The following is a 27,362-nucleotide window of genomic DNA, read 5'->3' as shown; positions in this document are numbered from 1 at the left end:
TCTGAACACCAATAAAACTTTCTAATGTTAAAAACGCATCATACGAAAATCGAAAAGCTGCGGTTTTTGTGCGATGTGTTTTTAACATTAGAAAGTCCTATTGATATTCGCGTTAAAAATACGTAGCGATATCACGATCGCAAGTGTGAAGCCACCCTCATATGTATGGACAGATTTTCAGCCTCTTCATCTAAGGGCGCCTGCACACTGGCGATGAAATCATTCGATTTTAACAGCGTTGCAAGAAATCACAAAATTATGAAGCCAAAGGCTCGCTTCTCATGTGCGATGCAGCATGGAAACAAAATCACAGCATATCCACTATTCTCGCGATCTCGTCTATTGTTTCCATTGGGGCCGGCGTCAGCAGCGCCGGCCCCATTGAAGGCAGTGGGAGAAGATTGCAATCCTCTGTTGCAGCTTTGACAGCAGTGGCACGGGATTCCTTATCCCCGAGGAGAGTCCAGTGATGAGGAATCCCCTACCACGGCAGCAGCAGGAGATCGTAATGTTCTCACGTTTTCAATGGGATGCGGAAAAATAGGACATGCAGCGATTTTTAAACTCGGAGCATTGCCACAAGGGAAAAAATAAAAAAATCGCTCATGTGTATGATTGTACAAAAGAACCTTGTGCGATATTCACGCTGTTGTGAATGCAGCCAGGAGAGTTGAGATGCATGAAGCTTCTAGGTCTCTGTCCACTCCCTACAGGCCAGTGTTTCCCAACTCCAGTCCTCCAGGCACCCCAACAGGTTGAGTTTTCAGGATATTGTTTAGCAAGAACACCTGTGGCAAGGACTGAAGCGCCGGCAATAATTACATCACCTGTGCATCACTGAGGAAATCCTGAAAACATGACCTGTTGGGGGTCCTGGGGACTGGAGTTGGGAAACATTGCTATAGGCTCTTGTATTGTGACGCAGGCCATTATGGACACAAGAGCTTACTATTTTTGCATGGGGCGTTAAATCTTTTGCACCACATTGCACAGTATGTGACCTGGTTTTTCGAAACTCTACAAATCTCTGTCTGGTCTGCTGTTTGCACAGACAACAGTATATGAATGACCTGAGGCTGCAGCAGCATCCAGGAGGGGAGTCTGTGCAGCATGGCAGGGGTTAACTCCAGGCAGGGCTGGTGGGTTTCTAGGGAGTTATTGTCTCCTGTTCTCCTGCTCACTCCACCCAGCCTGCAGAACCTGCCCCTCCAGCCATCATCATCATCCTGTAAAGTTCTGCCTCTTTTTTTTAGGATCCTGCTCCCCTCCTCCTCTGCTGCATTCCCTTCTTTCATGTCTTGATGTTAAGAAGGAGTTTAAAGGCTCAGGAGGAAGGGGTATCCCCTCACACCACAAGAGCAGCTCTCAGGATTGTCCTTCTGATACATTGTTGCATTATGTGGAAGGACTGATACAATATATCCAGGAGTTACTGTGAACAAGACTTGTGTGGCCCCTGGTTCTGGCCCCAAGCTGCTCCCATCTGTCTGGACTGCGGAAGAGACATGAGGACCCTTCTGACCTTCTCCTTGCTGCTCATCTCCAAGGTGAGACCGCTCTCTGTTACTTTTGAGTGGCTTCTTTGTTACTCCTATGGCAGTGAAGGGGTTACTGGGGAAATTAATGACCTCATACTAATTACAATGTTTGCATTAACGAATGTCTCATGTACAGGAACAAGGTCTAATGAGAATTCATTCAGCTTTCCTGGGACTGCAACTCAAAGCATGAACTACAGGGTTGGTTTAAGAGTGCATGCTGAGAGTTGTAGTTCCACAGAACTCTGAGCAGCGGTAGATTGGGTACTTTTATGTTATGTGGCGACTTCCAGTAATGTGAACTTATCTAGAGCGGACCCATGGTCCCTCTCCCATCTGGATCTGTTACAGATTCACCATTGCAACCCAAAACTAGGTGACTTTATTAAATGATCGCAATCTCATATTTCTCAGGGTTAGACACAAGAGCTTACAATCTAACAGACAGTTCCATCCTTTAGGGCCCATTCACTTGGATTTTTTTTTATTTTTTTTTTACTGACATAATGCATACAACTCCATTGATACATTCAGATGAGTGTTTTGTTTGTTTCACGGACTAGTTGTATGTGCGAGAAAAACCGCACCATGTCTTATTTTTGCCAGTATGTACCAAAACAAATTGTCTAGGGGATTGCATAAAAATGCAGTAAATACATAGTTGCATGCATATTCGGACGTTGTCAGGAGAGTGACATCAATTGGGCCTTCTTGCATTTTATTTTTTTTTTGCGCACATGGAAAACGCAATGCATACGAATACAATACATGCATAAACGTGCTTTCGGATCAGGAACACATGCACACACAGTGAAAACTAACTTTTCACGCACTTAAATTGCATACGCCTATGCGAATGCGCCCTTTCTTGGTGGCGCTGTTCATTCAGGCGAAGCAATAAACCTACAATGACCAGAAACCCTGCTGTATCAGCAAACGACGACGACTCTCACTCCCAGCCAATTGGGCTCTGCCGTATGAAAATCACTATCGTTGGGCTTTTACTTTAGCAACTTGGTTCCGATCCCTGTAGAGCATGGTCTTATCGTATATAAACCACGTCCCAGGTGGGATATCATCTGCCGGATAATAAAATGGCTGCCACCGGCAAGACGTCAGGAGAGAAAGATGCGATGAAAGACAGAAACTTGTAGGAACCTGCCCGCACCTTTTGTAACAACTTCTCCGCCATCAAGGGCCTCGCGGAGTCATGTTAGTTTTGGGAAACTCTTCGGCTTACTCGGCGCTGCTACAATTCTAGATGGGCCCATCCTGGCGACCCGCACAGTACCTAGATATTAAACCGTCCTTAACTGTTCCTTGGCCGTATCCGCTGTACTATGTGTTTCTACCCGGGGGTATAAGTAACACCTCCATTACTGAGTGTTACATTTGGAGGATTGCAGTTTGATTTGGCAGCCGATCATGAAATGATTCTGTATCCGTCTCATGATGAGCCTCTTAGCCGGTTACAGTCAGGGTGGGGCTAGATGATGGCTACTGCTGCATGTCTCTAGGAAGATAGAATCAGATGTTATCACCTTAAACGGCTAGAGTAATATGGTAAAGTGTCCAAAAAAAAAACCATGATTGCCCGTAAGTAACATTTATATAACTTGCTGCGACTTGTGTTATGCAAATGATCTCTATAGGGGGAGGGCCTGGCGCAAATGTTATAGTAATAATGGAGATTAGAGGATTATACTTCTATGCATTCTTCATTTTGAGTATCGAATCGCAGTCTGTGGCCATTTCTTTCCATTATCTCACTGGGATTCTACAGGTGGGGTTATTTTTCTACACAGGGAAAGGGTAGTGAAAGGGTTAAGTGCAGAGCTTGTAATACATGTGGGCACAGGCTGATACAATGCGTCAATGTTGTTGTTAATTGCTCTTATTGTATGTAGACTGAATCATACCTGGGATGTGATTTTATGCTGTTAAACTCTTTTTGTGGACTTGAATTGATCATAAATAATCTTTAGTAAATCCAACTCAGTGTTTAAAAAAAAATAAGTTATTCGAGCTCCCAGAGATGTTGTCATCCAGCTTTCCCAGACCCCTAAATGTCAATTCTGTATAGTCCAGGCATTAGTCCATCCATCTGTGTCATTATGTGATAATACAGGCTACATTTTCTGTTCAGGAGTCTAGAAAATCTGTGTGACAAAGCTGCTATCAATGATATCTCCCAGCTTCCCCAGACTCCTAAACAGCAGAGCTACATAGTAATAATCCTATATATCTCCATATTTCACAGCACTTCACAAATCAGAGGGTACAAGCTGGTCACCCTCCGGTGCCTATATAGATATGAAGTGAATGGGCAGTGGGGAATGTAGAAGTGGGGTAAAAAGAGAAGAGTTAGATAAGAGAATGGAATAAGTCTCTCTAAATATGTGTTTTTAGGACATGCTAAATATTGGTGATTAAGCTGGTTGGGTAGCACAATCCATAGAACTGGTGCAACACGAGAAAAGTCATTAAGACACATTTGGGAGCTCAGATTATAGAGGACATTAAAGGGGTTGTACCAAGATTACAAGTTATCCTTCATCCAGAGGATATGGGATAACTTGCAGAGACCCCACAAGTCTTAAAAATGAGGGGGTCATTCATTCTGATGTCACTGTAAAGGGGGACAGGGGAACCCATTCTTGGGATTGGTGGAGGAATCAACAGTGAAAATCCCACCGATCAGCAAGTTATTCCTTTCCCACAGGTAATCTTAGTACAACATGTTTAGAGGCTCTTTGACATGAGCTGATCAGGCCCGAATGTTCCTCTGTACAATTGGGCAATGTGAAGGGACCAACAATCAGCCAATGAATGAATGAATGAATGCTCCTTCATGGGCTGTTCATTGATTTTCAGCTAGCGTAAAAATGCTCGTCGATTGGTGGTACATCTCCCTGTGTGACCGAGGAGCCGTACAGCTGGCTCAATGGGATCAGCTATCGTCCTACCTCTTGTTCATCCCCTTAAACCGATTCTCAGCCCCTGTAAAAGAATAAAACGAGTGCTGATCAACATGTATGTCAATCGAAGCTCCATGGAATGGGCCGAGAACCCAGCTGCCCTGCGTGCAGCGCTATTTCTTCCAGTATTTTGTGCAGGATCTGCGACAGAACCTCCGATATGAACCCAGCTGTGAGCCGGGACAAAAGCTAGCAGATGTGCCATCCTTGAGTCTGGGAAAGCTGGATCATACTCATGTAGGACTAGTATTAGTAGTCACCCAGCTTTCCAAGAATCAGAAATGGCTCATTTGACAGACGAGGAGGGGAATTCTGGATCCGACCCTTTCCCCTTTCCCCGGGTTCTGCCCTTTGAAGCCTCAGTGAGTAATGGAGCGTAGATCCACACCAGGATTTCTCTCATTAACACATTATTAGTTCAGTGATATTGGACGATTTCCAGGCGTCTCAGCCGTGAACACTCACGTCATCTCCCCAAACATCAGCGGTATCGGCTTTACCCCTGGATATGAACAGTACGCAGCTTTCCTGCAGTCACAGGAGCAGGTTAATGGATATTACAGAACACCGGTCCAACGTTGACTATACACAGGGCCAGGGGCCAATCCCAGGAGTCCACACCTGAAAAGTTACCCCTTAATAGTTTTCTGCTGGGGCCTATGACAGTTCTCACTGTCCATCCCTGGCTTGAGGTCTTGTGGGTTTGTCGCTGGGAAGTTTATCCGCCCACTGTTGGATCCGGTCCTCATACAGTGGTTATGCCAACTTGTAAAAGCCAGATCCTGGCACACTACAGCCTCATCGTTTGTAGAATGAACATTGCAACTTTTTAGTAGACTTTGTTTCAATTCCTCATCATTTTCAATATCTCAGCTTGTAATCTGTGAATGGGAAGCTTTTGCATACAACATCCTGGACTCTAGATTGATACATTGTAACAGACTATCAGGACAGGAAAGACACTTATGTTGCTGATGTGTTTATAACTCAGAGCATTATCTAGACTAGATACAACTGTAACAAAGAATCAGCTGTCAGAAAGATCAGAGATGGATACATTTTTATGCTTTTTGTACAAGCAGTGAATGATATGACAGGATAAGCGTCTGCCAGCCACCGGTGACATCACTTATCTCCATAATGGTAGGAGGACTGGATATTGGGTTACCTGGGGTCTTTGCTGAGAATTTGCTAAATCTCCAAGGCTTGTCCAAGCACAATGTTACAGATGTCTTCACAGCGCTGAGGAGATGACTCCCCCCCCCCCCCCCCCCCCCCCCCCCCCCTTAAGTCCTATTCTGTTGCGCAACAGTGGACTCTGCAGTGTTCACACTGGCGGGGGTCTGCACTGCTCATCCAAATTTAATTTAGAAAAAATGTCACTATTTCTTTAATTATATCCAGCTCGGTGCATTACAGTACTCCTGGTCCAGCCACAGCCTTAAAGGGGATGTTCATAATATAATTTTATTAATTTTTTTTGCTATATCTGTCGCTGGTGATTGGGTATCTGCAGTTCTGGGATTTTCGTTAATTTATGCCTTGCAACAATTATAATGGACGTTATGCATTTATACAAACACCCCCCCCCCTACCACCACCACCTTCACCCCCTTTTTTAAACTTTTTTTTTTTTTTTCTTCACACTGCCTCCTTGGGCTGCAGCATTCATCCTGAATTAGTGTAAGAAGCCCGTGCTATGGAACTGTTCCTGAAATCAGTCAGTAAATAGATGTATCTGAGCTGGAGGAGGGGCGGGCGCAGCGTCTGAAGAGGCTCTTTCAGCAGAGAGAAGCGTTTCATTCATCCCCCTGAACGCGACTTCTCGGCCTCAGTAATTAAGTGGTCAGAGCTCAGAAAAACGAGATTTTACTCTGCTGGTTCCTGGGAAGATAATTGGCCCGTTGCGTGACGGCGGCACGCGGTGCCATGTTCTGGACATGCCACTGTGTCCTCTAGGAAATTCTCCTGCTAGATTGTATATTACGTAGACTGGTACATGGTGACTACAAAGGCGGATGCAACAATGTTGTACTTTGCTAGTATCAAGGCAGTGTAAGCGCAAAGCCAAAAGGGATTGGCTAGGCTAAAGTTGCAAAGCAAAAAAAAAAAAATAGCGCAACAGTGTGCCGCTAACAAGACTAGAGTCGTGATGGTGTTGCAAATATATGCAGCTGCTGAAAGGGTTAACAGGATGTCGGCGCAAGAAGCGTTTTCCTGCTTGTTAGTCGCAATCTTTTCTCATCAAAATCTGCCTCCCCGCTGGTTAATTTGTGATGACAGTAATGACAATCTAATTTAGCGGTTGATATTATGATGGCGCAATACGTGAGTCATTGCAAACCCACATCTGACCGCGCGTTGTATATCACCAGGGCCGGTTTGTCTGTGTTGGTGACATGAAAGCTATTTGTTAGACATCTTTATGAGATTTCGGCCGCGCTTTAATGCACAAATCAATGCGATTGTGACGCGACTTCAAAACGCGTGGTGAATGTGAGTGGATATTTAACTGTTCTATAATGCCACCATATTGTACAGTGAACTGGAGGTGGGGTCGGGTTGTACATGTGCCCTTGTCTGGCCTAGATCTACATGAGGAGCCTCGGAAATCCCGTGACTGGTGCAATTAGATTTGCGAAAACCCTTCTGCTAGCGTAATGACTGCTCTCAATGACACTGAATGGAATTAGGAAATGGCAAGAACCCATAGGGGTCACTGCAATGTCTTCGAAGGGCTGTGGCTTATATCAAAATTGGCATGTACAACTTCCATGGGGTCGCAATAGCAACCTGGCAAAAATCATCTGGTGATGGCCCTATGGAGAGGAGTTGACCCTTAGTTTGGTTCCATCCCCCATAGATGATGATCCAGGGTGGCTAACCAGAAGATGGGCACATTTTGATTCTTCATAAGGTGCCATCTCTGTGGTGTCTGTATAGGACAGCGAGATGGACTAGAATGGTCTCCCAGATGTCTCAGGAGCTTGCGGTCTATAATGGGGAATCTTCCACTTAGTAGGTAATAGACTGGCACATCTTCATAGAGGAATGGTTGCCGCTACTTCACCTTGACTATCATGGTGTGGAGATAGGTACCCCCCCCCCATCCCCAATATGTGGAGGCCAGAAGATGAGTTAGTCTTGCATGGTGGGGCAGTTTGGTCATGGCTGTTAGGAGAAGACACTGACCCTCCTAACTGTGGGATTATGTCCATTCTCTTGTCTTATTCGGCTTGCTCTAATGAAGACGACATCCTGTGACAATTGCCAACGTTGTCCACTATGACTCCAGAGTGAAGTCTATGGGGTATATCCTAAAGAGGCCAAGGGGAGACGTCTTGTAGGAATTCTGATACCATGTGAATGGATCCAATGGACAAAGCTATATGTTTTGTAGATGTTAAGTCCGGCGTCGCACAGGCATCTTTGTGTGCAATACAGAGAATAAAACCCATTGACTTCAGTGGGTTCATTCACGTGCGCATTTTTTTTTTCTCTCTCCGTATTTTGCTCACGCAGAAACGCCCTGCAGCATCCTCGTATTTTCACTCTCAAATTTCACTTTGAAGTTTAATGGGGATGTGCAAATGTGCGCAAAACATGCTAGAGAAGTGTAAAACGCTGCATAATTGCGCAGGGAAAAACCTATCTGGAACTCGGCCTAGATGGCCATTTCAGCCAGTGCTTAGTCTTTCTTTTCCACCTGTCTTGCATGCAGAAACAGTACAGTAATATAAACTGATGCATGCGCAAAAAGCAAAATTCGTTCCGCAGAAACGCTGTGTGCATGCAAATATGCATACGCCCATGTGACGCCAGCCTAAGGCCACCTTCACACGCGTGCATGTGGATTTGCAGAATGAACGATGCGCCATAAATTTTTTTTTTTTTTTTTTTTGTTTAAATCGGCCTATTTTACTGCACTTTTTGCGCCCACAAAGAATATTTATTGGCTTGCTGCAAACAAATGCACTGATTGATACGGCTACTTAGTCTGAGTTCTAGATGTGTTCTCTCCTGCACAATTGTGCAGGAAAATAAAGCGTGCAGAATATAATATATATATATTTTATTTTTTTTTGTGCGTGACTGAAATGCGCAGGAAGAGTGCCAACCCATTTAAGTCAATGTGTTCTATTCATTGTGTATTGCGTGCAGAAGTACATCCGTGTGAAAGGGGGTTATATCTGTTTCTGGAAAAAATGGTGCCAGGGATATGAGCAGCATCATGGGTTGTCACCCAGCTTCCTGAGTGTCCTGAATGACCAATCGTCTTCGATCCGACAGGGTTGGCACATCACACGTATGCTTTCCAGTGTCACCGATATCTTAGCATTAGGATGGGCCCATTCTGATAAAGATCAGGAAGCGATCGATCCAGATGTTGTTGGATTTTGTGGTCCATCCCCTCCCAGATTGGTGAGTCACTGTATACTGTTACTATACAGATACACAGCCCACCACCTCCCATACAGAGAGCTGGTAGTTGGCAGTGCCTCCCTCCTGTCCCGCTGCCTGCAGGGCGTCCTGTAATGTCTCCAGATGCTCAGCGCCAAACTGCAGCCGCGCAGGGGAGACAGACAGCTGTGTCCTCACCAAATATGGAGCTCATTGTATGTAATCCGATCATTGTATGAAAAGAATGGAAAGAGGGGGGAAATGTGTCCTAATTAGAACAAGATCCCAGGGTGGAGATGATTCACGTATGTGTCCATTAACTCTTCGTGACATTGGAGCCTGAAAGCGGAATGTCACCCTAAAGCGATATGATGTTACATAACTAACAGTGATTATTACATTGGGGGATCGGGTTAGAATGTGGTGTGATGTCACACATTAGCTGCACTAATATCCATGAGGGGGAGCGGTACGTTTCACCTGTATGGGAGCAGGAGAGATTTAAAGTGAGTCGTTGCTGTTCTTAGGGGGTCTTGGCACATTGTGCCCTTAAACAGTTTTAAGACTCTGTTCACATGTGCATGGCAGAGATGTGGCGCAATTCTAGATGAAATAGCATACCAGGCTGCGCAGCCTGCTCCGCTAGTCTTTTAGTTTGGGGGGGGGGGGGGGGGGGGGGACTGAAGCAAAAAGCCCCCCCCTTTTTTTTTCTTATTATAAACCCATTAAAATCAATGGTGGAATAGTGCGGATCGTCTATCTACGTTTTTAACTCCGTTACGGAAACGGAAAGCCTTTTTGTGGATGTGAATGGAGCTTCATTTTATACGGGAAAATGTGGGGCTTGACAGCAGCCCAACAGGCCCCATGAGTCACTGGAGTCTATCGGGCACCATGTGTGTCAGTGAAGTGCCAGGTCCAGCACCCTATGTAGGGGCCCAACAACGGAAATGAATACTCAAAGTGTGAACCCCGACTTCTATGTAGGGTCTTGTCTAGTTTGGTCAGCCCCCCTCCCATCCAACATGTACTTCCCAGCCATCAGCTAATAAAGGGCACCTTTTTGCTGGAAGCCCCTAAACTTATCCCACAGGGTCTTCTATATAAATGTTGTCTCCCTTGAGAAGTCATGGATGTCTTAAAGCTGTTAGCTTCTTATATTTGAATGTGCCTTAATGGGACACATGAGAGGGATTTTGCCACAAAGTAAACTAATAGGTGGTATAAAGTCGGGGGGTCTTCACCCCCCCCCCCCCCCTGCCTTCCCACAGAGCAATTCATTATTGGAATAAGTGAACAATGATGGGGTCGTTTCTTTCATATGACCGTCTTTTTTTTACATGCGCAGATAATCGTTTATATTTTTTCATCATAGCTCGTTAAATCCGTCAGGAACCTGGAAAATCCCCGGGGCACGGTCTGCGAATAACTGAACGATCAACCTTTTACACAAGATGACTAGCAAACGACAAACGATGATTTTCGTGCCTGCCTAAAACGAATGATAAACGAACAAACTATCGTTCATTCAATCGATGGCCGTGTTTACACTGAATGATTTTTGCATAATTCAGTTTGACCACAAACCCTGTTATAAAATGTAAATTTTTAACTTTTTGGCCAAATTTTGTTTCTTGAGCTGCTCCCACACAAGCGTCTGTTAACACACCATTTTAACACGTTTTCAAATCCATTTAACAGCGTTTAAACAGCGGGTTGCACCAAAATAGAGTAGACTGTTCGGAAATCACGATGTTACAAACGGGAAGTTAGATGCAATGTTTGCATAAGCCGCTTATTTCTTTTGTCAGCCGGTGTTCTCCCTTGGAATATTCCAGCCAGGGGCGTAACTATGGAGGGTGCAGGGGATGCGGTTGCATCCGAGCCCAGGAGCCTTAGAGGGCCCATAAGGCCTCTCTTCACCATATAGGGAGCCCAGTACTATGAATAAAGCATTATAGTTGGGGCCCTGTTACAGGTTTTGTTTTGGGGCCCGGGAGCTTAAAGTTACGCCTCTGATTCCAGCAGTAATCAGCTGTCATCGCAGGCGTCCGCTTTTCTTCATACCGGTTTTCACTTGCATGTATGTCCTGGTGAAACTTCTCACCGCACTGATCTGATAAGTCACCGCATCTCTCCGGGAAGTAGAAAAATATTTGATAAATGAGGCCCATGGATTTAATGGTCAAATACTGTAAGAAAATGGTACAATATATAGAATCTCCATCTTTCTTATGATTTCTACAACTTAATTATCTTGCCCGGCAGACACCTTATTTTAGATTCGGCACCATTTTCTTTTTTTTCTGAAACGATAATGGTTCCGTGTAAATGGGCCGAACAACCACTGTAATAAACTTGACTGGAGATGAGCGAGCGTACTCGGATAAGCACTACTCGTCCGAGTAATGTGCCTTATCCGAGTATCGCTGTACTCGTCTTGAAAGATTCGGGGAGCGCCGGGGAGCGGGGAGCTGCAGGGGAGAGCGGAGAGGAACGGAGGGGAGATCTTTCTCTCCTTCTCTCCCGCCCGCTCTCCCCTGCTCCCCGCCGCAACTCACCTGTCAGCAGCGGCACCCGAATCTTTCAAGACGAGTACAGCGATACTCGGATAAAGCACATTACTCGGACGAGTAGTGCCTATCCGAGTACGTTCGCTCATCTCTAAACTTGACACATTTTCAGCCTGCTCTATTACAGAAGACTACTAAACTTGCCCCACTGTTTGTATCGGGTGCCTCTATCTGGTATATTGTTTAGTTAGTTAGTTTTACCGGCTTCACCCAGCAGGGGGTGGCACTGAGTTCAGGAGAAAGCTCCTCCCAGGATATGGAGGATATGAAATGTGTGTCCTGTCCAGAGAAGCATGATGGGAAGGACGTTGAGGATGGTAATAAGGGGGTCTATATAAAATCTCTTCACCGTGAGACCCCAGAATGATTCCTGCTCCATCCTGGTAATATCAGCAGTGAGTGGAGACTCCTTTTAAGTTTCCCTCCTTCCCTCTGTGGAATGTTATATGATCAGCGTCAGCGCCATTGTCGGCTGTACTGAGCGTTTCCAGAACAAGGCCGGTGCTGTGCGTCCCTCGCTGCAGGCTCTGTGTGTGTTTGTTCAGCTCTGGTCCCAATTAAATAAACGGCATGTAACCAACAGACTGGCACCTCGCCACCCGAGGCCAGGGAGCAGCCAGCCGCGCTACCTGCCAGGGGGCATGACAGAGTCCGTATCCCTGGAAAGACACACAGAGCCCAGTGTGACGACTCCATCTCCCCTACACAAACACAGCAACAGGAACCCGGCTGATGAACAAGGGCTCTGTCCCCAGGAGCTTACAGTCTAATCATGAGGCTGCAAGTACTGCACTATAGACAGAGCACACAGGTTGTAGCTCTAGAGGCGGTAAGAGTTTCACGGCCGATGGGCTTTGGTTATGGCGGTTGGCATCACGCTTTGGTTATGGCGGTTGGCATCACGCTTTGGTTATGGCGGTTGGCATCACGCTTTGGTTATGGCGGTTGGCATCACGTTCGGCAGGGTTGGGTACGACGGTTCACGGTCTATGCAGACTATTTTGTAATTACATCCAGTATTCTATGTACTGCTGTCTGTTCTCGCACTGTATCACAGAACAGGCTTAGATACACCATTAATTACATGTGCTTTGATGTGTAAATTGTTGCAGGAAGTTGCCAGGACAGGATATGTCTGCTGACTTTTATCTTGTCTGGGTTTGATGCCTTGTTGTGGCCCTCCAGCCTCAGGGGGTGTCGTGGAGGGGGAGGGGGCGAAACTTGAAAGAACTTCTAATGCATATATTAGGGAGAAGGTGTTATATTCCCCAGGAAGGTTTCTGTGGGGGAGGGATGAAACTATTAACTCCCAGGTACATATTCATGGCTTCATAGTGATTTTGTGCACATTTTTGAGAGGTGTCAGGATGAACGAGGAGGGGGCGGATTACACCTAACTGCCCTCCTGTCAGGGTTCATAATGTCCTGTGTGTAGAATGTATAAACCGATTCCTGTATATACCAATTCTGACCTCCATAGGGCACAAATGATAGGAGGTGTGAGTACAGAGCCTCCAGTGGACATAAGTGGTACTGCATGTCCACCACTTCATGGTTCTCCTTCTATATAGCTAGAACTACTCTGGGGACCCTATTGCAAAACAATAGACTCCATTTACAAGCGGTCTCATTTATCCCCAAATCATGTTTGACCATTCAACATTTTAATTACTATTTATCATTAAGGGGGGGGCACTAAGCAGATGTAGCCGAGTTGAGCACAGTTGGCTTATACATTGTTTTGAGTAATACAACCAAGGCATTTAATTAAGCACCGGGCATATTTAGTAGGATATATCCATAGTGTACTGTTGTCACTTCACATGGCTCATTCTTCCTGATGTTGGTTGCTTCATGGATAATGTATAAAGGGGATTAGATTGTAAGCTCTGCTGGTTCATGGCCTGCTTGGTCTCTTTCTAACATGGCATCTCCACTATTTCAGGTGGCCGCAGAGGAGGTGTGTCAGAGTGGTCTGGCTGGAGGGTGCTGCTCCCTGTGCCCCCCGGGTTATGGGGTGTCCGTCCCCTGTGGTGATGCGGATACAGTGTGCGAGCCGTGCAAACACAGTAAGTGACGATTATAGAGGATTTCAGCTATTTTTCCTATAACTTTGAGTTTCTTGGAAAGTTGGGTGATATAGCTGCCATCACAGCTCCCACCCAGCTTTCCAGAGCCCTGAATACGTGACACACTAGCTACATTTGCAGCTATGGCTGCAAAACTTGAAAAAGGTGGCCTATATGGGGTCTAGGAAAGCAGAGTAACTAGTTCCCTGCAGTGTCTAGGAAAGTATGGTGACAGTCCGACTACCATTACAGCTTGCATGCTGCCACCCAGCTTTCTCAGTGACCTCTGCCCAGGATGCAGGAGCCCAAGAAAGAAGAGTGACAGCCTCTTTGGGATCTGCAGTTGCATCCATTTATTCCTTACCCTCCTTTCCAAGTAACAGCCACAATACCTATGAGAGTTTGTACAGGGACGGCCACTACTTTCAGAGAGTCCTGAACGGCACATCTTTCTGGTTCTGTAGAATGCTGCTGTAGTACCATAATTAATACTGCTGTTCTCGCCTGCAGATGCCACCTTCTCGGATATGTCCAGTGCCACTGCGAGGTGCCAGCCATGCTCCACCTGCCAGGGTGCAATGCAATCGGTGAACTCCACCTGTACCACCAAGCGAGACCTCGTCTGCCACTGTGCTGATGGCTACTACCTCCACTCCAAAGATGGCAGTGACAGCATCTGCCTTGCCTGCCAGGTGTGTTCCAAAGGCTACGGCGCCAAGATGCCCTGCAGCCACAATAAGAATACGGAATGTCAGCTCTGTGCCAGCGGCTTCTTCTCGGAGGTAAAGAGCAGCGTGTCCCCCTGCTTGCCCTGCCGGACCCAGTGCCTGGAGACGGAGTACCAGATTGGCGACTGCACGCCGCACCATGACCTCCTATGTATGGGTAAGTGGGAGTAAAGCTTCATGGTGTTCTGCGACTCTGAAATACTTTGTCATTTCCTAAATATCTCTGCCTGCTGTCTGCGAGGAGGAACATTCTTGTCTACATACGGCTGCTTAAGACCTGTCCTGGCCGACTACTTCTCACACTTGAGGGTCAGTTCCGATTTTTGTCCAGCCTAGACGATCCTCTATGAGGTACACCTCCCCGACTCCAGACTGATACAATGTAACAAACTATCGGGATAAGATCTGTACTGCTGATATACTTGGTCTGGGGATGGAGCGTCTGCAGCGGATATTCCACAGTAAATCTGCAGTGCCATATCCGCACCACTTGGTGTAGAATTGGCATTGCAAGTCCGCTGCTATAATTGAGATGCTGCAGATCCAAAATCCGCACCGCGCAGACAGAAAATCTTCCCCGTATGAACATGACCTTACTTCCCTCTAGATAGGGTTGCAACAAACGCTCAGCTGTGAGAAGTATAAGGTCCGCACAGGATTTCAGCCTCGAGAATGTAAGCCATAAGGCTAAGTTCCCACGGGGGAGAGCGATATGGGACCGTGAATCCCACCTCCATATCGCGCTTGCCATACATGTGAAATCCCCATGGATGCGTGCGATCCTGAAGGTTCGATCCCCGCATGATTCAGGTAGCTGGCTCAAGGTTCCATCCTTCTGAGGTCCGTAAAATGAGAACCCAGCTTGGTGGGGGGGGGGGGGGGGGGGGAATAAGTAATAATTACCTGAGGGGGTAATAAGTTGGCACTATACAAATACCAAGGATGCGAGGTGTTTTCATGGGAAAACAGCCTCACATCACTTCGGGGATGCAGGGATCCTCTGGCGCAGCTGTCACAGTCGCAGCAGAGAATAACTGAGTTTCATGATTTTTTTTGATGTGAGATTACGCAGCCAGGTAGAACATGCCCCATTTTTTTTTTTCTTGCATAGCATAATGGTGCCTTGTAGAAAAACATCGCCCATGTGTACGACCCCATTCAAAAGAATCTCGCAATGCACAAATCTCGCACAATTTTGATGCCCGTGTGAAGCCAGCCTAAAGCATTTAAAGTTTTTCTGAAGGATGAAAAGATGTGGTTGCGCCATCTGTGTGACCTTCCTGGTATTCGAATATAAAGTACCTACACCGATTCCCATGTCCTTGCTCTGGTTTTATGAATTTGGCGCAACTTCATAAAAAGTTGTACTTTTTTTTTTTTTTTTTCTTTTTCCCCCTGGTTTGAGTCATGTGACCTCCTGCTACACCATCACATGTGAACAGTCGCAGGTTCACCCCCTTAAACTCATTGAGGTGCCGCCTCGTCTCCAGAAACACAGTAACTGTTTTGTCCGCTGGGACACAAGCTCCTCAGGTCGTCCTTAATCTCCTCATTGTAGCTGTAAATCCCCATATCCATGTTGGCGCTGCTGCCCCATTTTTGATAGATGAGTGTATTTATCATCAGACTGGAGACACTGGCCAGGTGGCATCATGAAGTCATCATTGTCTGGGACAGATACCTCCATGGTCCATGCAGCCAGCTGTCAGGAGCCGCCCTGCGCTCTGGCATCAGGAGGGGCCACTGGTATCTCCCTCAATAGAGCAGCAGGAAAGCGGAGGACCTGCTATGATATTATTGTAGTTCTTTAAACTGCAGTTTTCATGGCAGAGCCAGAGCTCCAGCTAAGAAGGTCCGTAAAGGAGATTTCCCAGATGCTGTCCCACGAGTACCGGCTCTCGGCGGTCTGTTTGGTCTCAGCCGATCTCTCCATTTTTCTGGTTCCTAATCCTTCTCTTTTATCGTCTTCACGGAGTCCGTTCATTATATCGCATCAAAGGACGATGGTTCCAATCGGCCCAAAGCCAGAGATTCCGAATGTCCACATAATCCAAGTTATTGTATGAAGGGTAGAATGACTACTATATTACTGCTCCCTATGTAGAAGAATACAACTACTATAATACTGCCCCCTATGTACAAGAATATAACAATTATAATACGGCCACCTATGTATAAGAATATAACTACTATAATACTACCCCCTATGTACAAGAATATAACTGCTAGAATACTGCCCCCTATGTACAAGAATAGAACTGCTAGAATACTGCCCCCCTATGTACAAGAATAGAACTACTAGAATACTGCCCCCCTATGTACAAGAATAGAACTACTAGAATACTGCCCCCCTATGTACAAGAATAGAACTACTAGAATACTGCCCCCCTATGTACAAGAATAGAACTACTAGAATACTGCCCCCCCCTATGTACAAGAATAGAACTACTAGAATACTGCCCCCCTATGTACAAGAATAGAACTACTAGAATACTGCCCCCCTATGTACAAGAATAGAACTACTAGAATACTGCCCCCCTATGTACAAGAATAGAACTACTAGAATACTGCCCCCCTACGTACAAGAATAGAACTACTAGAATACTGCCCCCCTACGTACAAGAATAGAACTACTAGAATACTGCCCCCCTACGTACAAGAATAGAACTACTAGAATACTGCCCCCCTACGTACAAGAATAGAACTACTAGAATACTGCCCCCCTACGTACAAGAATAGAACTACTAGAATACTGCCCCCCTACGTAGAAGAATAGAACTACTAGAATACTGCCCCCCTACGTACAAGAATAGAACTACTAGAATACTGCCCCTATGTACAAGAATAGAACTACTAGAATACTGCCCCCTACAGACAAGAATAGAACTACTAGAATACTGCCCCCTACGTACAAGAATAGAACTACTAGAATACTGCCCCCTACGTTCAAGAATAGAACTACTAGAATACTGCCTCCTACGTTCAAGAATAGAACTACTAGAATACTGCCCCCTGTGTACAATATAACTACTATAATACTGCTCCTATGTACAAGAATATAACTACTAGAATACCGCCCCCTATGTACAAGAATATAACTACTATAATACTGCCCCCTATGTACAAGAATATAACTACTAGAATACTGCCTCCTATGTACAAGAATAGAACTACTATAATACTGCCCCCTATGTACAAGAATATAACTACTATAATACTGTCCCTATGTACAAGAATATAACTACTATAATACTGTCCCTATGTACAAGAATATAACTACTATAATACTGTCCCTATGTACAAGAATATAACTACTATAATACTGTCCCTATGTACAAGAATATAACTACTATAATACTGTCCCTATGTACAAGAATATAACTACTATAATACTGTCCCTATGTACAAGAATATAACTACTATAATACTGTCCCCTATGTACAAGAATATAACTACAATAATACTGCCTCCTATGTACAAGAATATAACTACTATAATACTGCCCCCTATGTACAAGAATATAACTACTATAATACTGCTCCTATGTACAAGAATATAACTACTATAATACTGCCTCATATGTACAAGAATATAACTACTATAATACTGCTCCCTATGTACAAGAGTATAACTACTATAATACTGCCTCCTATGTACAAGAATATAACTACTATAATACTGTCCCTATGTACAAGAATATAACTACTATAATACTGCCCCCTATGTACAAGAATATAACTACTATAATACTGCTCCTATGTACAAGAATATAACTACTATAATACTGCTCCCTATGTACAAGAGTATAACTACTATAATACTGCCTCCTATGTACAAGAGTATAACTACTATAATACTGCCTCCTATGTACAACAATATAACTACTATAATAATGCCCCCCCTATGTACAAGAATATAACTACTATAATACTGCCCCCTATGTACAAGAATATAACTACTATAATACTGCCCCTTATGTACAAGAATATAACTACTATAATAATGCCCCCCTATGTACAAGAATATAACTACTATAATAATGCCCCCCTATGTACAAGAATATAACTACTATAATACTGCCCCCTATGTACAAGAATATAACTACTATAATACTGCTCCCTATGTACAAGAGTATAACTACTATAATACTGCCCCCTATATACAAGAATATAACTACTATAATACTGCTCCCCTATGTACAGGAATATAACTACTATAATACTGCCTCATATGTACAAGAATATAACTACTATAATACTGCTCCCCTATGTACAAGAATATAACTACTATAATACTGCCTCATATGTACAAGAATATAACTACTATAATACTACCCCCTATGTACAAGAATATAACTACTATAATACTGCCCCCCTATGTACAAGAATATAACTACTATAATACTGCTCCTATGTACAAGAATATAACTACTATAATACTGCTCTCTATGTACAAGAATATAACTACTATAATACTGCCTCCAATATGCAAGAATATAACTACTATAATACTGCCTCCTATGTACAAGAATATAACTACTATAATACTGCCTCCTACGTACAAGAAAAACATCTATTCTAGGGGGCCATATTATAGTAGATGTATTCTGGTATATGGGGGGAGGGGCAGTGTTATAGTCTATTATGGATACTATTTTGTAACAATGACATGACTCTCTGCTCCTGAGATAAGAAACTTTAGGATATTTGGTTCTGGGCCTGGTGTCTCTGTTCCTTTGATCTTCCTCCTCCTCTCATATTTGTGATCACACTGACCTCCTCCGCTATCAGCTCCTTGTTACCTCCTTAGAAGTTCTTTGTTTTGTTTTTCGGTGTTTTTTTATGATGTGACTATTCTGTGACCGTGTCCTCTGACACAGACACTTCAAAGTCCGGAGGAGGGTCTGCTGCCTGTGGTGGGCTGGGTGGGGGGCTCAGCTGGAGATGCTGCAGTAACAGGGAGGCTCTGGAGTATAATAAGATGCAACTTGGGACCAGTAATAGAAGATGTAAATGTATTTGTTTTTGACCACCAGATAAGGATGTACCGATCCTGAAGCGGAAGGATGATAACAGCACCATGCATACGTCACTGGAGGACAGCAGTAAGTATAATGTTATTCCCCCTGCTAGGCAATCTGGTGCTGCCAGCAGCTAGGTAGTGGGGAGAGGAGGCATTGTGGGGGTCACAGCTGGAGGGGTGACGGCTTCATGCTGCACTGGAACCACATATTTAGGCATTTCAGGATTCCCTTCTTGTGTTCTGTTCCTCTCCTTGATCAAAGTAATCAGAGACGAGAACCTGTAGTATTGGACCGCTGTATTCAGCATTACTCAACCCCTATCGGACCCCTAAATTGTTTGTAAGTTTGCAAATGAGCCTAAAGGGAACCTGCCCCAGTGAAGATCGCACTAGACATGAAGATATGGCTCCTCTCCGAGTGGCAAGTGTATGCTCTCCCATAGAGGAGCGGGCGAGTATGTATGTGTAATAATTTATATATATTGCATCCCCTGACTCCATTACCTACAGGAACAGCGCCATAATGTAGTTTATGGGGCTGTTCTAATGTAACGGGTTCCCTTTGACTTGTTCAGCACGGCTAATATAACAAGTGGTTTCTCTAAAGCCAACACTAAATTAGCCTTCTAATGAACACCATCCCTAATAGGAACACATCTGCAAATCCCAGGTTGTCTCAATCATACCTGATGCAACTAATCAAGGGCTTCACTGTGGTGGCTTTAAATGGAACTACTATCATCCAAATCGAGCAAATGTAAGTGACAGTTGTACCGTGTAAACATGGCCACCAGCAGGGGGGTGAGCAATCATTCATTCACCAGGCCCTTTTTTTTTTTTTTTCCCCTAAGCTCACCTAAAAATAATCACTGGTGGATTATCATCTGGTGTAAATAGGCAATCCTTTGTCTTTCAATGACTGGGCAATAAACTCGCGGAGAGGTGAGCACTACAGCAACTGCGACCATGAGCAGTCACTTTGTGTAAAAGCTCATAAACAATGTTGGTCGCTGCAGGCAGTTGCCACAGCAAGTTGTTTGAATGATAGATGTCCCATGTCGCCCCATCCTTAGTTATATCAAGTGTGCTTGAGGTGTGTTTTTTTTTTGTTTTTTTGTTTTTTTTTGCACACCAAAGGTCCCCTTAGAAGTCAATAGGGGGTGTGCAAATGTAAGTGCAATGCACAAGGAGATGCATAATACAGTCATACCTCTACTTCTGTCGCGCCTTCTTTCACCGGTTTCCAGCTTCGATTCTTCAATGAAGGATTTTGCCTCTTCTTCTTCTTTTTTTTTTTTTCTCCTCACCTGATTCTAGTTTTGCCAGCGGCTGCTGGCCCACATGGCCTCACTGTCCAATCACAGCCATTTATTGACTGGCTCAGCCAATCGGAGCCAGTCAATAAATGGCTGTGATTGGTTCTCGGCGCTGGCTCAATGCCTAATCACAGGAGGGTTCTCAAACCTTGCTTACAGCAATACATGATCTGTCAGTATAGGGGAAGCCCGGAGCAGCGCCAGAGACCAGCGGCCGGGACCCGGACGGCACCTGCAAGGTGAGTATTGCTTTTTTTTTTTTTTTTTTTTCCCCATCTAGTGTAGCTAGGGCTGATTGATTGATTGATTGATTGATTGATTGATTGATTGATTGATTGATTGATTGATTGATTGATTTATTTATTTTTGGTAAGGACTTCTATTTCAAGCCCTCTTCTTGAAAGTAGGTGTGCGGTAAACACTGCACCAAGTTGTACTGCATTTTCAGCAGTGCTGTAACTGCTGCCCATTCATTTCAATGGGCGATGCAGGGCTGAAAAATGCTTGTGTGAGCAGCCCAATTGAAATGAAGGGGAGCGCTGTACAGTGTATAGTGCTGGTTTGTGTTTTTTGTAATGTCTAAAATGCATTAATTGGATTTACATTGATTCTTGTGGAAATAAGCCTCGAGTTTCATTGGTTTCAAGTTTAGCCGATTGCTTTCTGACGGTTTACCAACGAAACTCGAGGTGTGACTGTACTCTGTAATTCTGCAACACATCTGTTACTCGCTGGGCTAAATTGGCCACTTCAAGTGGTGCGTCTTGTTTGCTGCGTGCAAATGAACATGCCCTGCGGGTGGAAAAAGTATGGTAAAATAACACACAAAAGCCTTGTTCAGTTGCACAAAAAATTTGCGCTGAGGAACGCGCAAAGGCGCATACACCCATATAAAGGGGCCCTTAGTGAAGAGGGGGGGTCCAGAAAGTTAAGAGAAGAGATCATTGTCGTATACCAACATGGAAAAGTGTATGCGTAAATGCCATGAAATGGAAGTGTAACTTACAAGTTTAAAGCAAAAGGAACCATGGCGGCACCTGGACGTGACAGAGGAAGCCATCACCAGCTGCCACCAGATTCAGGGTGACTACCCTCTAGTGTTTGCGAATGTGCATTTTTTTTTTTCATTTTTTTTTTTTTCTTTCTAGGTGTCTGTGGGACTTTCTAAGGTTAAAAACGCATTGCGGCAAAATTACAATTTACCGCGAAATCGTGATTTTTGCGCAATGCGATTTTTTTTTTTTTTTTTTTTTTTTTTTTTTTTTTTTTTTTTTTTTTTTTTTTTTAAAACATTAACAAGTCCCCTAGACCGCTGGAGGAAAAAAAAAGAACGCTGCGAATTTCGCAGTGAAAAAACTGCAGTGGGTAGTCATCCGCCTAAGGCCACGGGGTCCAAAGACCCTCGAGTGAATGCAAAAGACCTGCAAATACGATTTGATGTCAGCCAGCACTGAGGTTTCCATTTTCACAGTAAGGGCTTATTCACAGCTTGCGTTGCAGAACGCACGAATATGAACTGTATTCCTTTGAATGGACTTGAGTGTTTTTTTAAATTTATTTATTTATTTTTTCTTTGACCCTTGCAGTGATGCTGCGAGGAAAAAAATCGCAACCCGTTCTATCCTTGGGTATTCTCGTGGAACGGCTTGCCCATTGTTTTCAATGGGACCTTCGTATGGCCCTCGCATGCCGCGTGATGTGCATGTGAGGGCGTTTTTTTGTTTGTTTGTTTGTTTTTTGATTTTTTTTATGTTACCCATTGAAAGTGGGAAACCCTTGCGATCCTCTGACGCCCCTGAGGAGCACCATTTCACAGAAGTGATGCAAACGTTTGTGAAGGAAAAACGCCTCGCTTCGTTTTTGAGAAACGCATGATATCGACCAAGATTCTTGGCCAGATATCGCGCTCAACCATGTGAATGTAGCCTAAAGCACATACTAAATGCTGATGGTCTTCATGTGCAAAGTCAAAGACTTCCATCTCTACTGATCCAAAGGCCCAAGAAAAGTCTGCTCTAATATGCTGAAGACCGTATAAATAAGCCACAGAAGTCTTGGTATCCTGTTCTGTGGAGCGATGAAACAAAACTGGGCCTTGTTTTTGGCCTGTGGATCAGCGGTAGGTCTGGAGGAGGAAGAATTAAGTAAATGCTGAAAAGAAGCCTCTGCCTCCAGTGAAATATGCCGGTGGCTCAGTGATGGTCTGGGGTGGCCTCCTTCCTCTAGCACCTGCAGGGTGTGGAGGGCACGATGGATTCAGTCAAGTATCAGGAAACCCTAGGAGAAAACCTAATTGCCTTCTGTGAGGAAGCTGAAGCTTGGGCATCTCTGGACCTTCCAACAGGGCAATGATCCCAAGCATACCTCCAAATCCACCAAGACTTGGTTTTAGAAGTAGTCCTGGAAAGTATTGAGTGACTGTCCATGTTGCCTGATTTGAACCCCATAGAGAATCTTTGGTGCGATTGGAAGACCCATGCAGACTCGGGAATATTGGTGAACCGGAGGTCATTGCAAATTAGGTTCCTCAGGAACGCTGTCAGAAGCCGGTGCCTGGCTATACATTACACTTGCAGCAGGTCAAAACGGCAAAAAGGTGGTGGTCTATGTACTAAATACTCTTAAAAGGGGTTGAATAATTCTGACACTGCAGTAGTCATTGAAGTTGCATTTTGTGTAAAATGTTGAGAAACCGCTTGTTATATTAGTTGTGTTGAGCTATTTAAATTTTGTTTGTATGCAAACAACTGAGTCTGTAAATTTGGCAAAGAAACCACATTTGCAATGGGGTTAAATAATCTAAAGCACAATTGAAGGTGCGAGCAGTCTGCTTCTCTAAAGTCCCATTTACACAGGACGACTGTCAGGCAAACGATGCCCCACACTCGACCCCGCGTATACTCCCTCTCGTACTGCTGCACAGGAGCGAGTATCGTTGGCTCACAGCAGGGCAGCTGGAGGAGATTTCTCTCCTCACACTTCCCCTGCCCCTCTCCATTCACTTAACATAGCGGCTGTTCAGTACTGAACGGCTGCTACTTATACTGAACGATCATCATTCATGATTTATGCAGCTTAAAATTCTGATCGCTGATTGTTAGGAACTGAGCGGCCGCTGTATTAAGTGAATGGAGAGGGGCGGGGGAGAGCGAGAAGAGAAATCTCCTTCAGCCAGCCCGCTGCGAGCCAACTATACTCTCTCCTGTGCAACAGCGTGGGAGCAAGTACAGGCGGGGACGAGTGTCGGGCATCGTTTGCCCGACAGTCATCCCGTGTAAATGGGACTTAACTCTATATGTATGCAATAGGATTATAGACCATGCACAGGATCGCTTTTCTTGTCCTGTATGCTGGGTGTAATTCTCATGGACTATGCATATTTTTGGGTGTCCTTTTTAACACCATATCTGTGTCTACAGATAAAGAACTATCAATTCAGAGGCGCACAGATGGTAATGGTCATAAAGAAGACAACACAACGATGTCCGGCTCCCCCCAGTTTATTCCACCAGAGGACAACAGTAAAAACATCATCCCTGTCTACTGCTCCATCCTCGCTGCCGTAGTTGTTGGCCTCATTGGATATGTGGCCTTTAAGTGGTGAGTTCATCTTATGATGACCGTGGTAATCGCGACTTTACCTATGATGATCCGTCTAATTTTTGGAAAGGTCATGCCAAGGCTTACATAGATGGATACATCTCCCAACCTTCCAAGTGAGTGTGCCCGCAACTAGTGACATCACTATGAAGGCGTTTCACAGCTCTAGTTGCAACCAGACCAGGGCTGGAAAAGAAGCTAATTGGCTATCTCTGCTTCATGCAGGGGTTCAACCATGGAGCCCCTAAAATGTGGGGTGGTGCTCTATTATGACTTGGTCTACTGGTTGCCCCATCCTTGCATGAAGTTCTATGTGGACATTTCCACCAACTCTGTTGCAGTTCCTCGAATCAATCTAAAGATCACGATCTTCAGAAACAAGAAGCCATAGACACGAACTGCCAAACAATCATGAACATTTTGGGGGATGTTTTTTTTTTTGTTTTTTTTTTTTACATTAAACCCCAGATCTTGCTCCATTATCTTGAGAAACTTCCTCAAAGCTTTTCCTGAGATTTTCCATCTTTAATGCAAACCAGCGTCCCTCTAAGGGATCCGTGAGAAGGTTTTCTCAGGGCCCGGGCTGGTTATCCCATGATTCTCCTCTCGGTAGGGAGGACATTCCAGACGTAGGATGAGGCTTTTGTCTCCTCAGTGGCTGTTCCAACCGATTTCCAGTGTATGAATAGGATTAGCGTCCCGCTCGGTGGATTAAATCCGTGTCTTTCACAAATCTCATCTCTTGCTGTTCTATAACTACTTTCCCTTTTTACTTGGTTGTTGCCAGAAGCAAAATCTCCACAGCTTCTTCTATGAATACCGGTCACTTAGATCCATGACATTACGCACGGTTTCCATTCTCCTGCTTCTGAGGACACTCATAACATCGAATAGCTATTAGAAAATTGGCTGAATGCATCGATTTACTCAGTTTTGGGTAAAAATTGGATCCAAATGACTTCCAAGTCCAATACCTGTCAGACGTCTGTCCCTTTTTTAGACTGCATTTCTTTTTTGGGTCAATCTATACATTGTGAAGTAGTTTTTGCCTACCCAAGAAGCGGGAAGATCAATGATGCCACCAACAAGCCTAAGACCTTTATAATCTGAAGAACCAATATTAATATCCCATGTTGTATCGATAAGTTAAAACCTATATCCTGCTTATCCATCTTGTAGTCTAGTAACTTTTTTTTTCTTCTTAGCTGGGTCACTTGCAAGCAGAAAAAGCTACTGGCTAAACAAAGGGCTGGAGAACTGGCAGCATCTGGTGAGGGTGAGAAGCTTCATAGTGACAGTGGTGTTTTCCTGGATACCCACAGTCTACAGGAACAGAACCAACTCAACAAAGGTATGTTGGTCCCTTCATGTTCAGGAGAAGATGACACTCAATCAAGACCATGTCCACACCAATGTGCATATCTGTAGGGATGGAGGGGGGGGGGGGTGCAGAGGTAGCAGATGCAGCTAAGCCCTAATGCCTGAGACTGCCTTATGGTCCTTCTACCACATGAGAGGGGGCCCTGTTAAAGACTTGCATTTCAGACCAAGGGCTTCAAGCTACACCTCTGCTTTTCTACCTCACAAGGTGATCACTCAAGTGTTGAGCAATCACCTTGCGCTCCGAGCGGGGGTTGCAGAAGATTAGCGGGGCCGCTTGTCTTCTGCATCCGGCTGTTATACAGCCGAGCGCTCCGAACGGGGAATGAAGAACACAGCTGGACCGCTGTGTTCTTCATACCCTGCCTGTCTTCAGGTAGTGGGATACAGCTAAAAAAATCACATCAGCTGTATCCCACTGTGAATCCCTGATAACTGATCTTTCAGCATGCTGAAAAATCAGCGATCAGCGATGGCCTAACGAAAACTGCACAATGTCAGTGCAGTTAGACTGCTTTGAGTGTTTTGGGTTGTTGTGGGTTATTTTGGCTTTTTTTGTGTTAAGCGAAAATCGTTGTGTTTTTTAGTTTGAAGAACCAAAGAGTTTTATGACTGTTGAGTGACTTTGCTCCTTTTGTCCCAACAGCCAAACTGGAGCCAAAACTCTACATCAACCTTTCACCACACAAGCAAGAAGAAGTGGAGCGTCTCCTAACAGACACCAGTCGTGGTAAAGACTGGCAACGTCTGGCCAGCTTGCTGGGTTATGAAGAAGATAGTATAGATACTTTTTCTAGAGGAGAGGATCCAGTACATACTCTTCTTACTGACTGGTCATCTAAAGAGAGCTCCACGCTGGAGGTCTTGTGCGCAGCCTTGGTCAACATGGAGCGGGCTGATGTGGTGGAGACCCTAAACAGCACAGCCGATGCCAGCTCTGTGGTGTAGTTTCCATCGTTCTTGTCCAGGGACAACTGGAGATTTGACACCAAACACTAGGTGAACGTTTTTGAGGTGGGGTATGGGGGACAAACACAATTATTGGAAGTGTCCATATCTGATTGTCCAATGAATTGGTGCTGCCAAATCTTACACTTAGACCCATATGGAAGAAGCATGGCTCAGTTGGATACTTCTGAATTATGGATTACTACCATCTTCATCTGCCCACATCTACTTGCCTCCTTACAGTGGGGTCAGGTGGCAGTTAGAAGAGGATTTCGCCTTTTTTGGATTTTTTTTCCCCCTTAGGTTTGTTTCATGTAATGGCCCAGGACAGCCAATGGGATCTTCTCTCTAGTCAATGGAATTGTCTTCATCTGAACCTCATCCTCCACAGTCTATGATGTCAGGATCGACCGTCCTCCATATGTTCTGTATTGATGTTATTAGCCACATTCAGGGTCGTTGTGGTTTCATTTGTTGCTTTTTTTTTTTTCTATGGAAATATTTGCCTCTTTGTGCATTTGTTCTGTTTTTCATATCTGGAAACTAAAGCCATAACCTGGTATGGATGTTGATGATTTTGGTTTATTTAGACTTTACCACAGAACGTGAAAGAAAATGGAATGTAATTAATTTTTTTTTTGTATTTTTTTAAAATATTTTAACTTTAAAAAGTTGCTCATACTTTTTTAAACAAAACCTTTTGTTTTGCCCGTTTTTCTAATAGATTTTGGGCGCCTCTGAGAGGTGGTTCCTTGCTGTTGACACAATATCACACCAATTTTATTAAATGTTATTTTTATTTCAGAAAA

At 44.5% G+C, this 27,362-nt stretch overlaps 1 protein-coding gene across 1 annotated transcript; it reads left to right on the top strand.

Moving 5' to 3' along the window:
• Positions 1 to 1,281: 1,281 nt before the first annotated feature.
• On the top strand, positions 1,282 to 27,362 carry LOC136586636 (tumor necrosis factor receptor superfamily member 16-like). The gene is made up of 7 exons (XM_066584790.1): positions 1,282 to 1,547; positions 13,436 to 13,559; positions 14,070 to 14,444; positions 19,323 to 19,391; positions 24,045 to 24,225; positions 25,431 to 25,576; positions 26,252 to 27,362. Exons 1-7 carry the CDS (start codon positions 1,506 to 1,508, stop codon positions 26,551 to 26,553), a joined length of 1,239 nt encoding a protein of 412 aa, XP_066440887.1. The 5' UTR covers positions 1,282 to 1,505; the 3' UTR covers positions 26,554 to 27,362.

This window comes from Eleutherodactylus coqui, chromosome 12 (genome assembly GCF_035609145.1).
Source record: "Eleutherodactylus coqui strain aEleCoq1 chromosome 12, aEleCoq1.hap1, whole genome shotgun sequence".
NCBI classification, from domain to species: Eukaryota; Metazoa; Chordata; class Amphibia; order Anura; family Eleutherodactylidae; genus Eleutherodactylus; species Eleutherodactylus coqui.
This window is presented reverse-complemented; position numbering and strand designations above follow the sequence as displayed.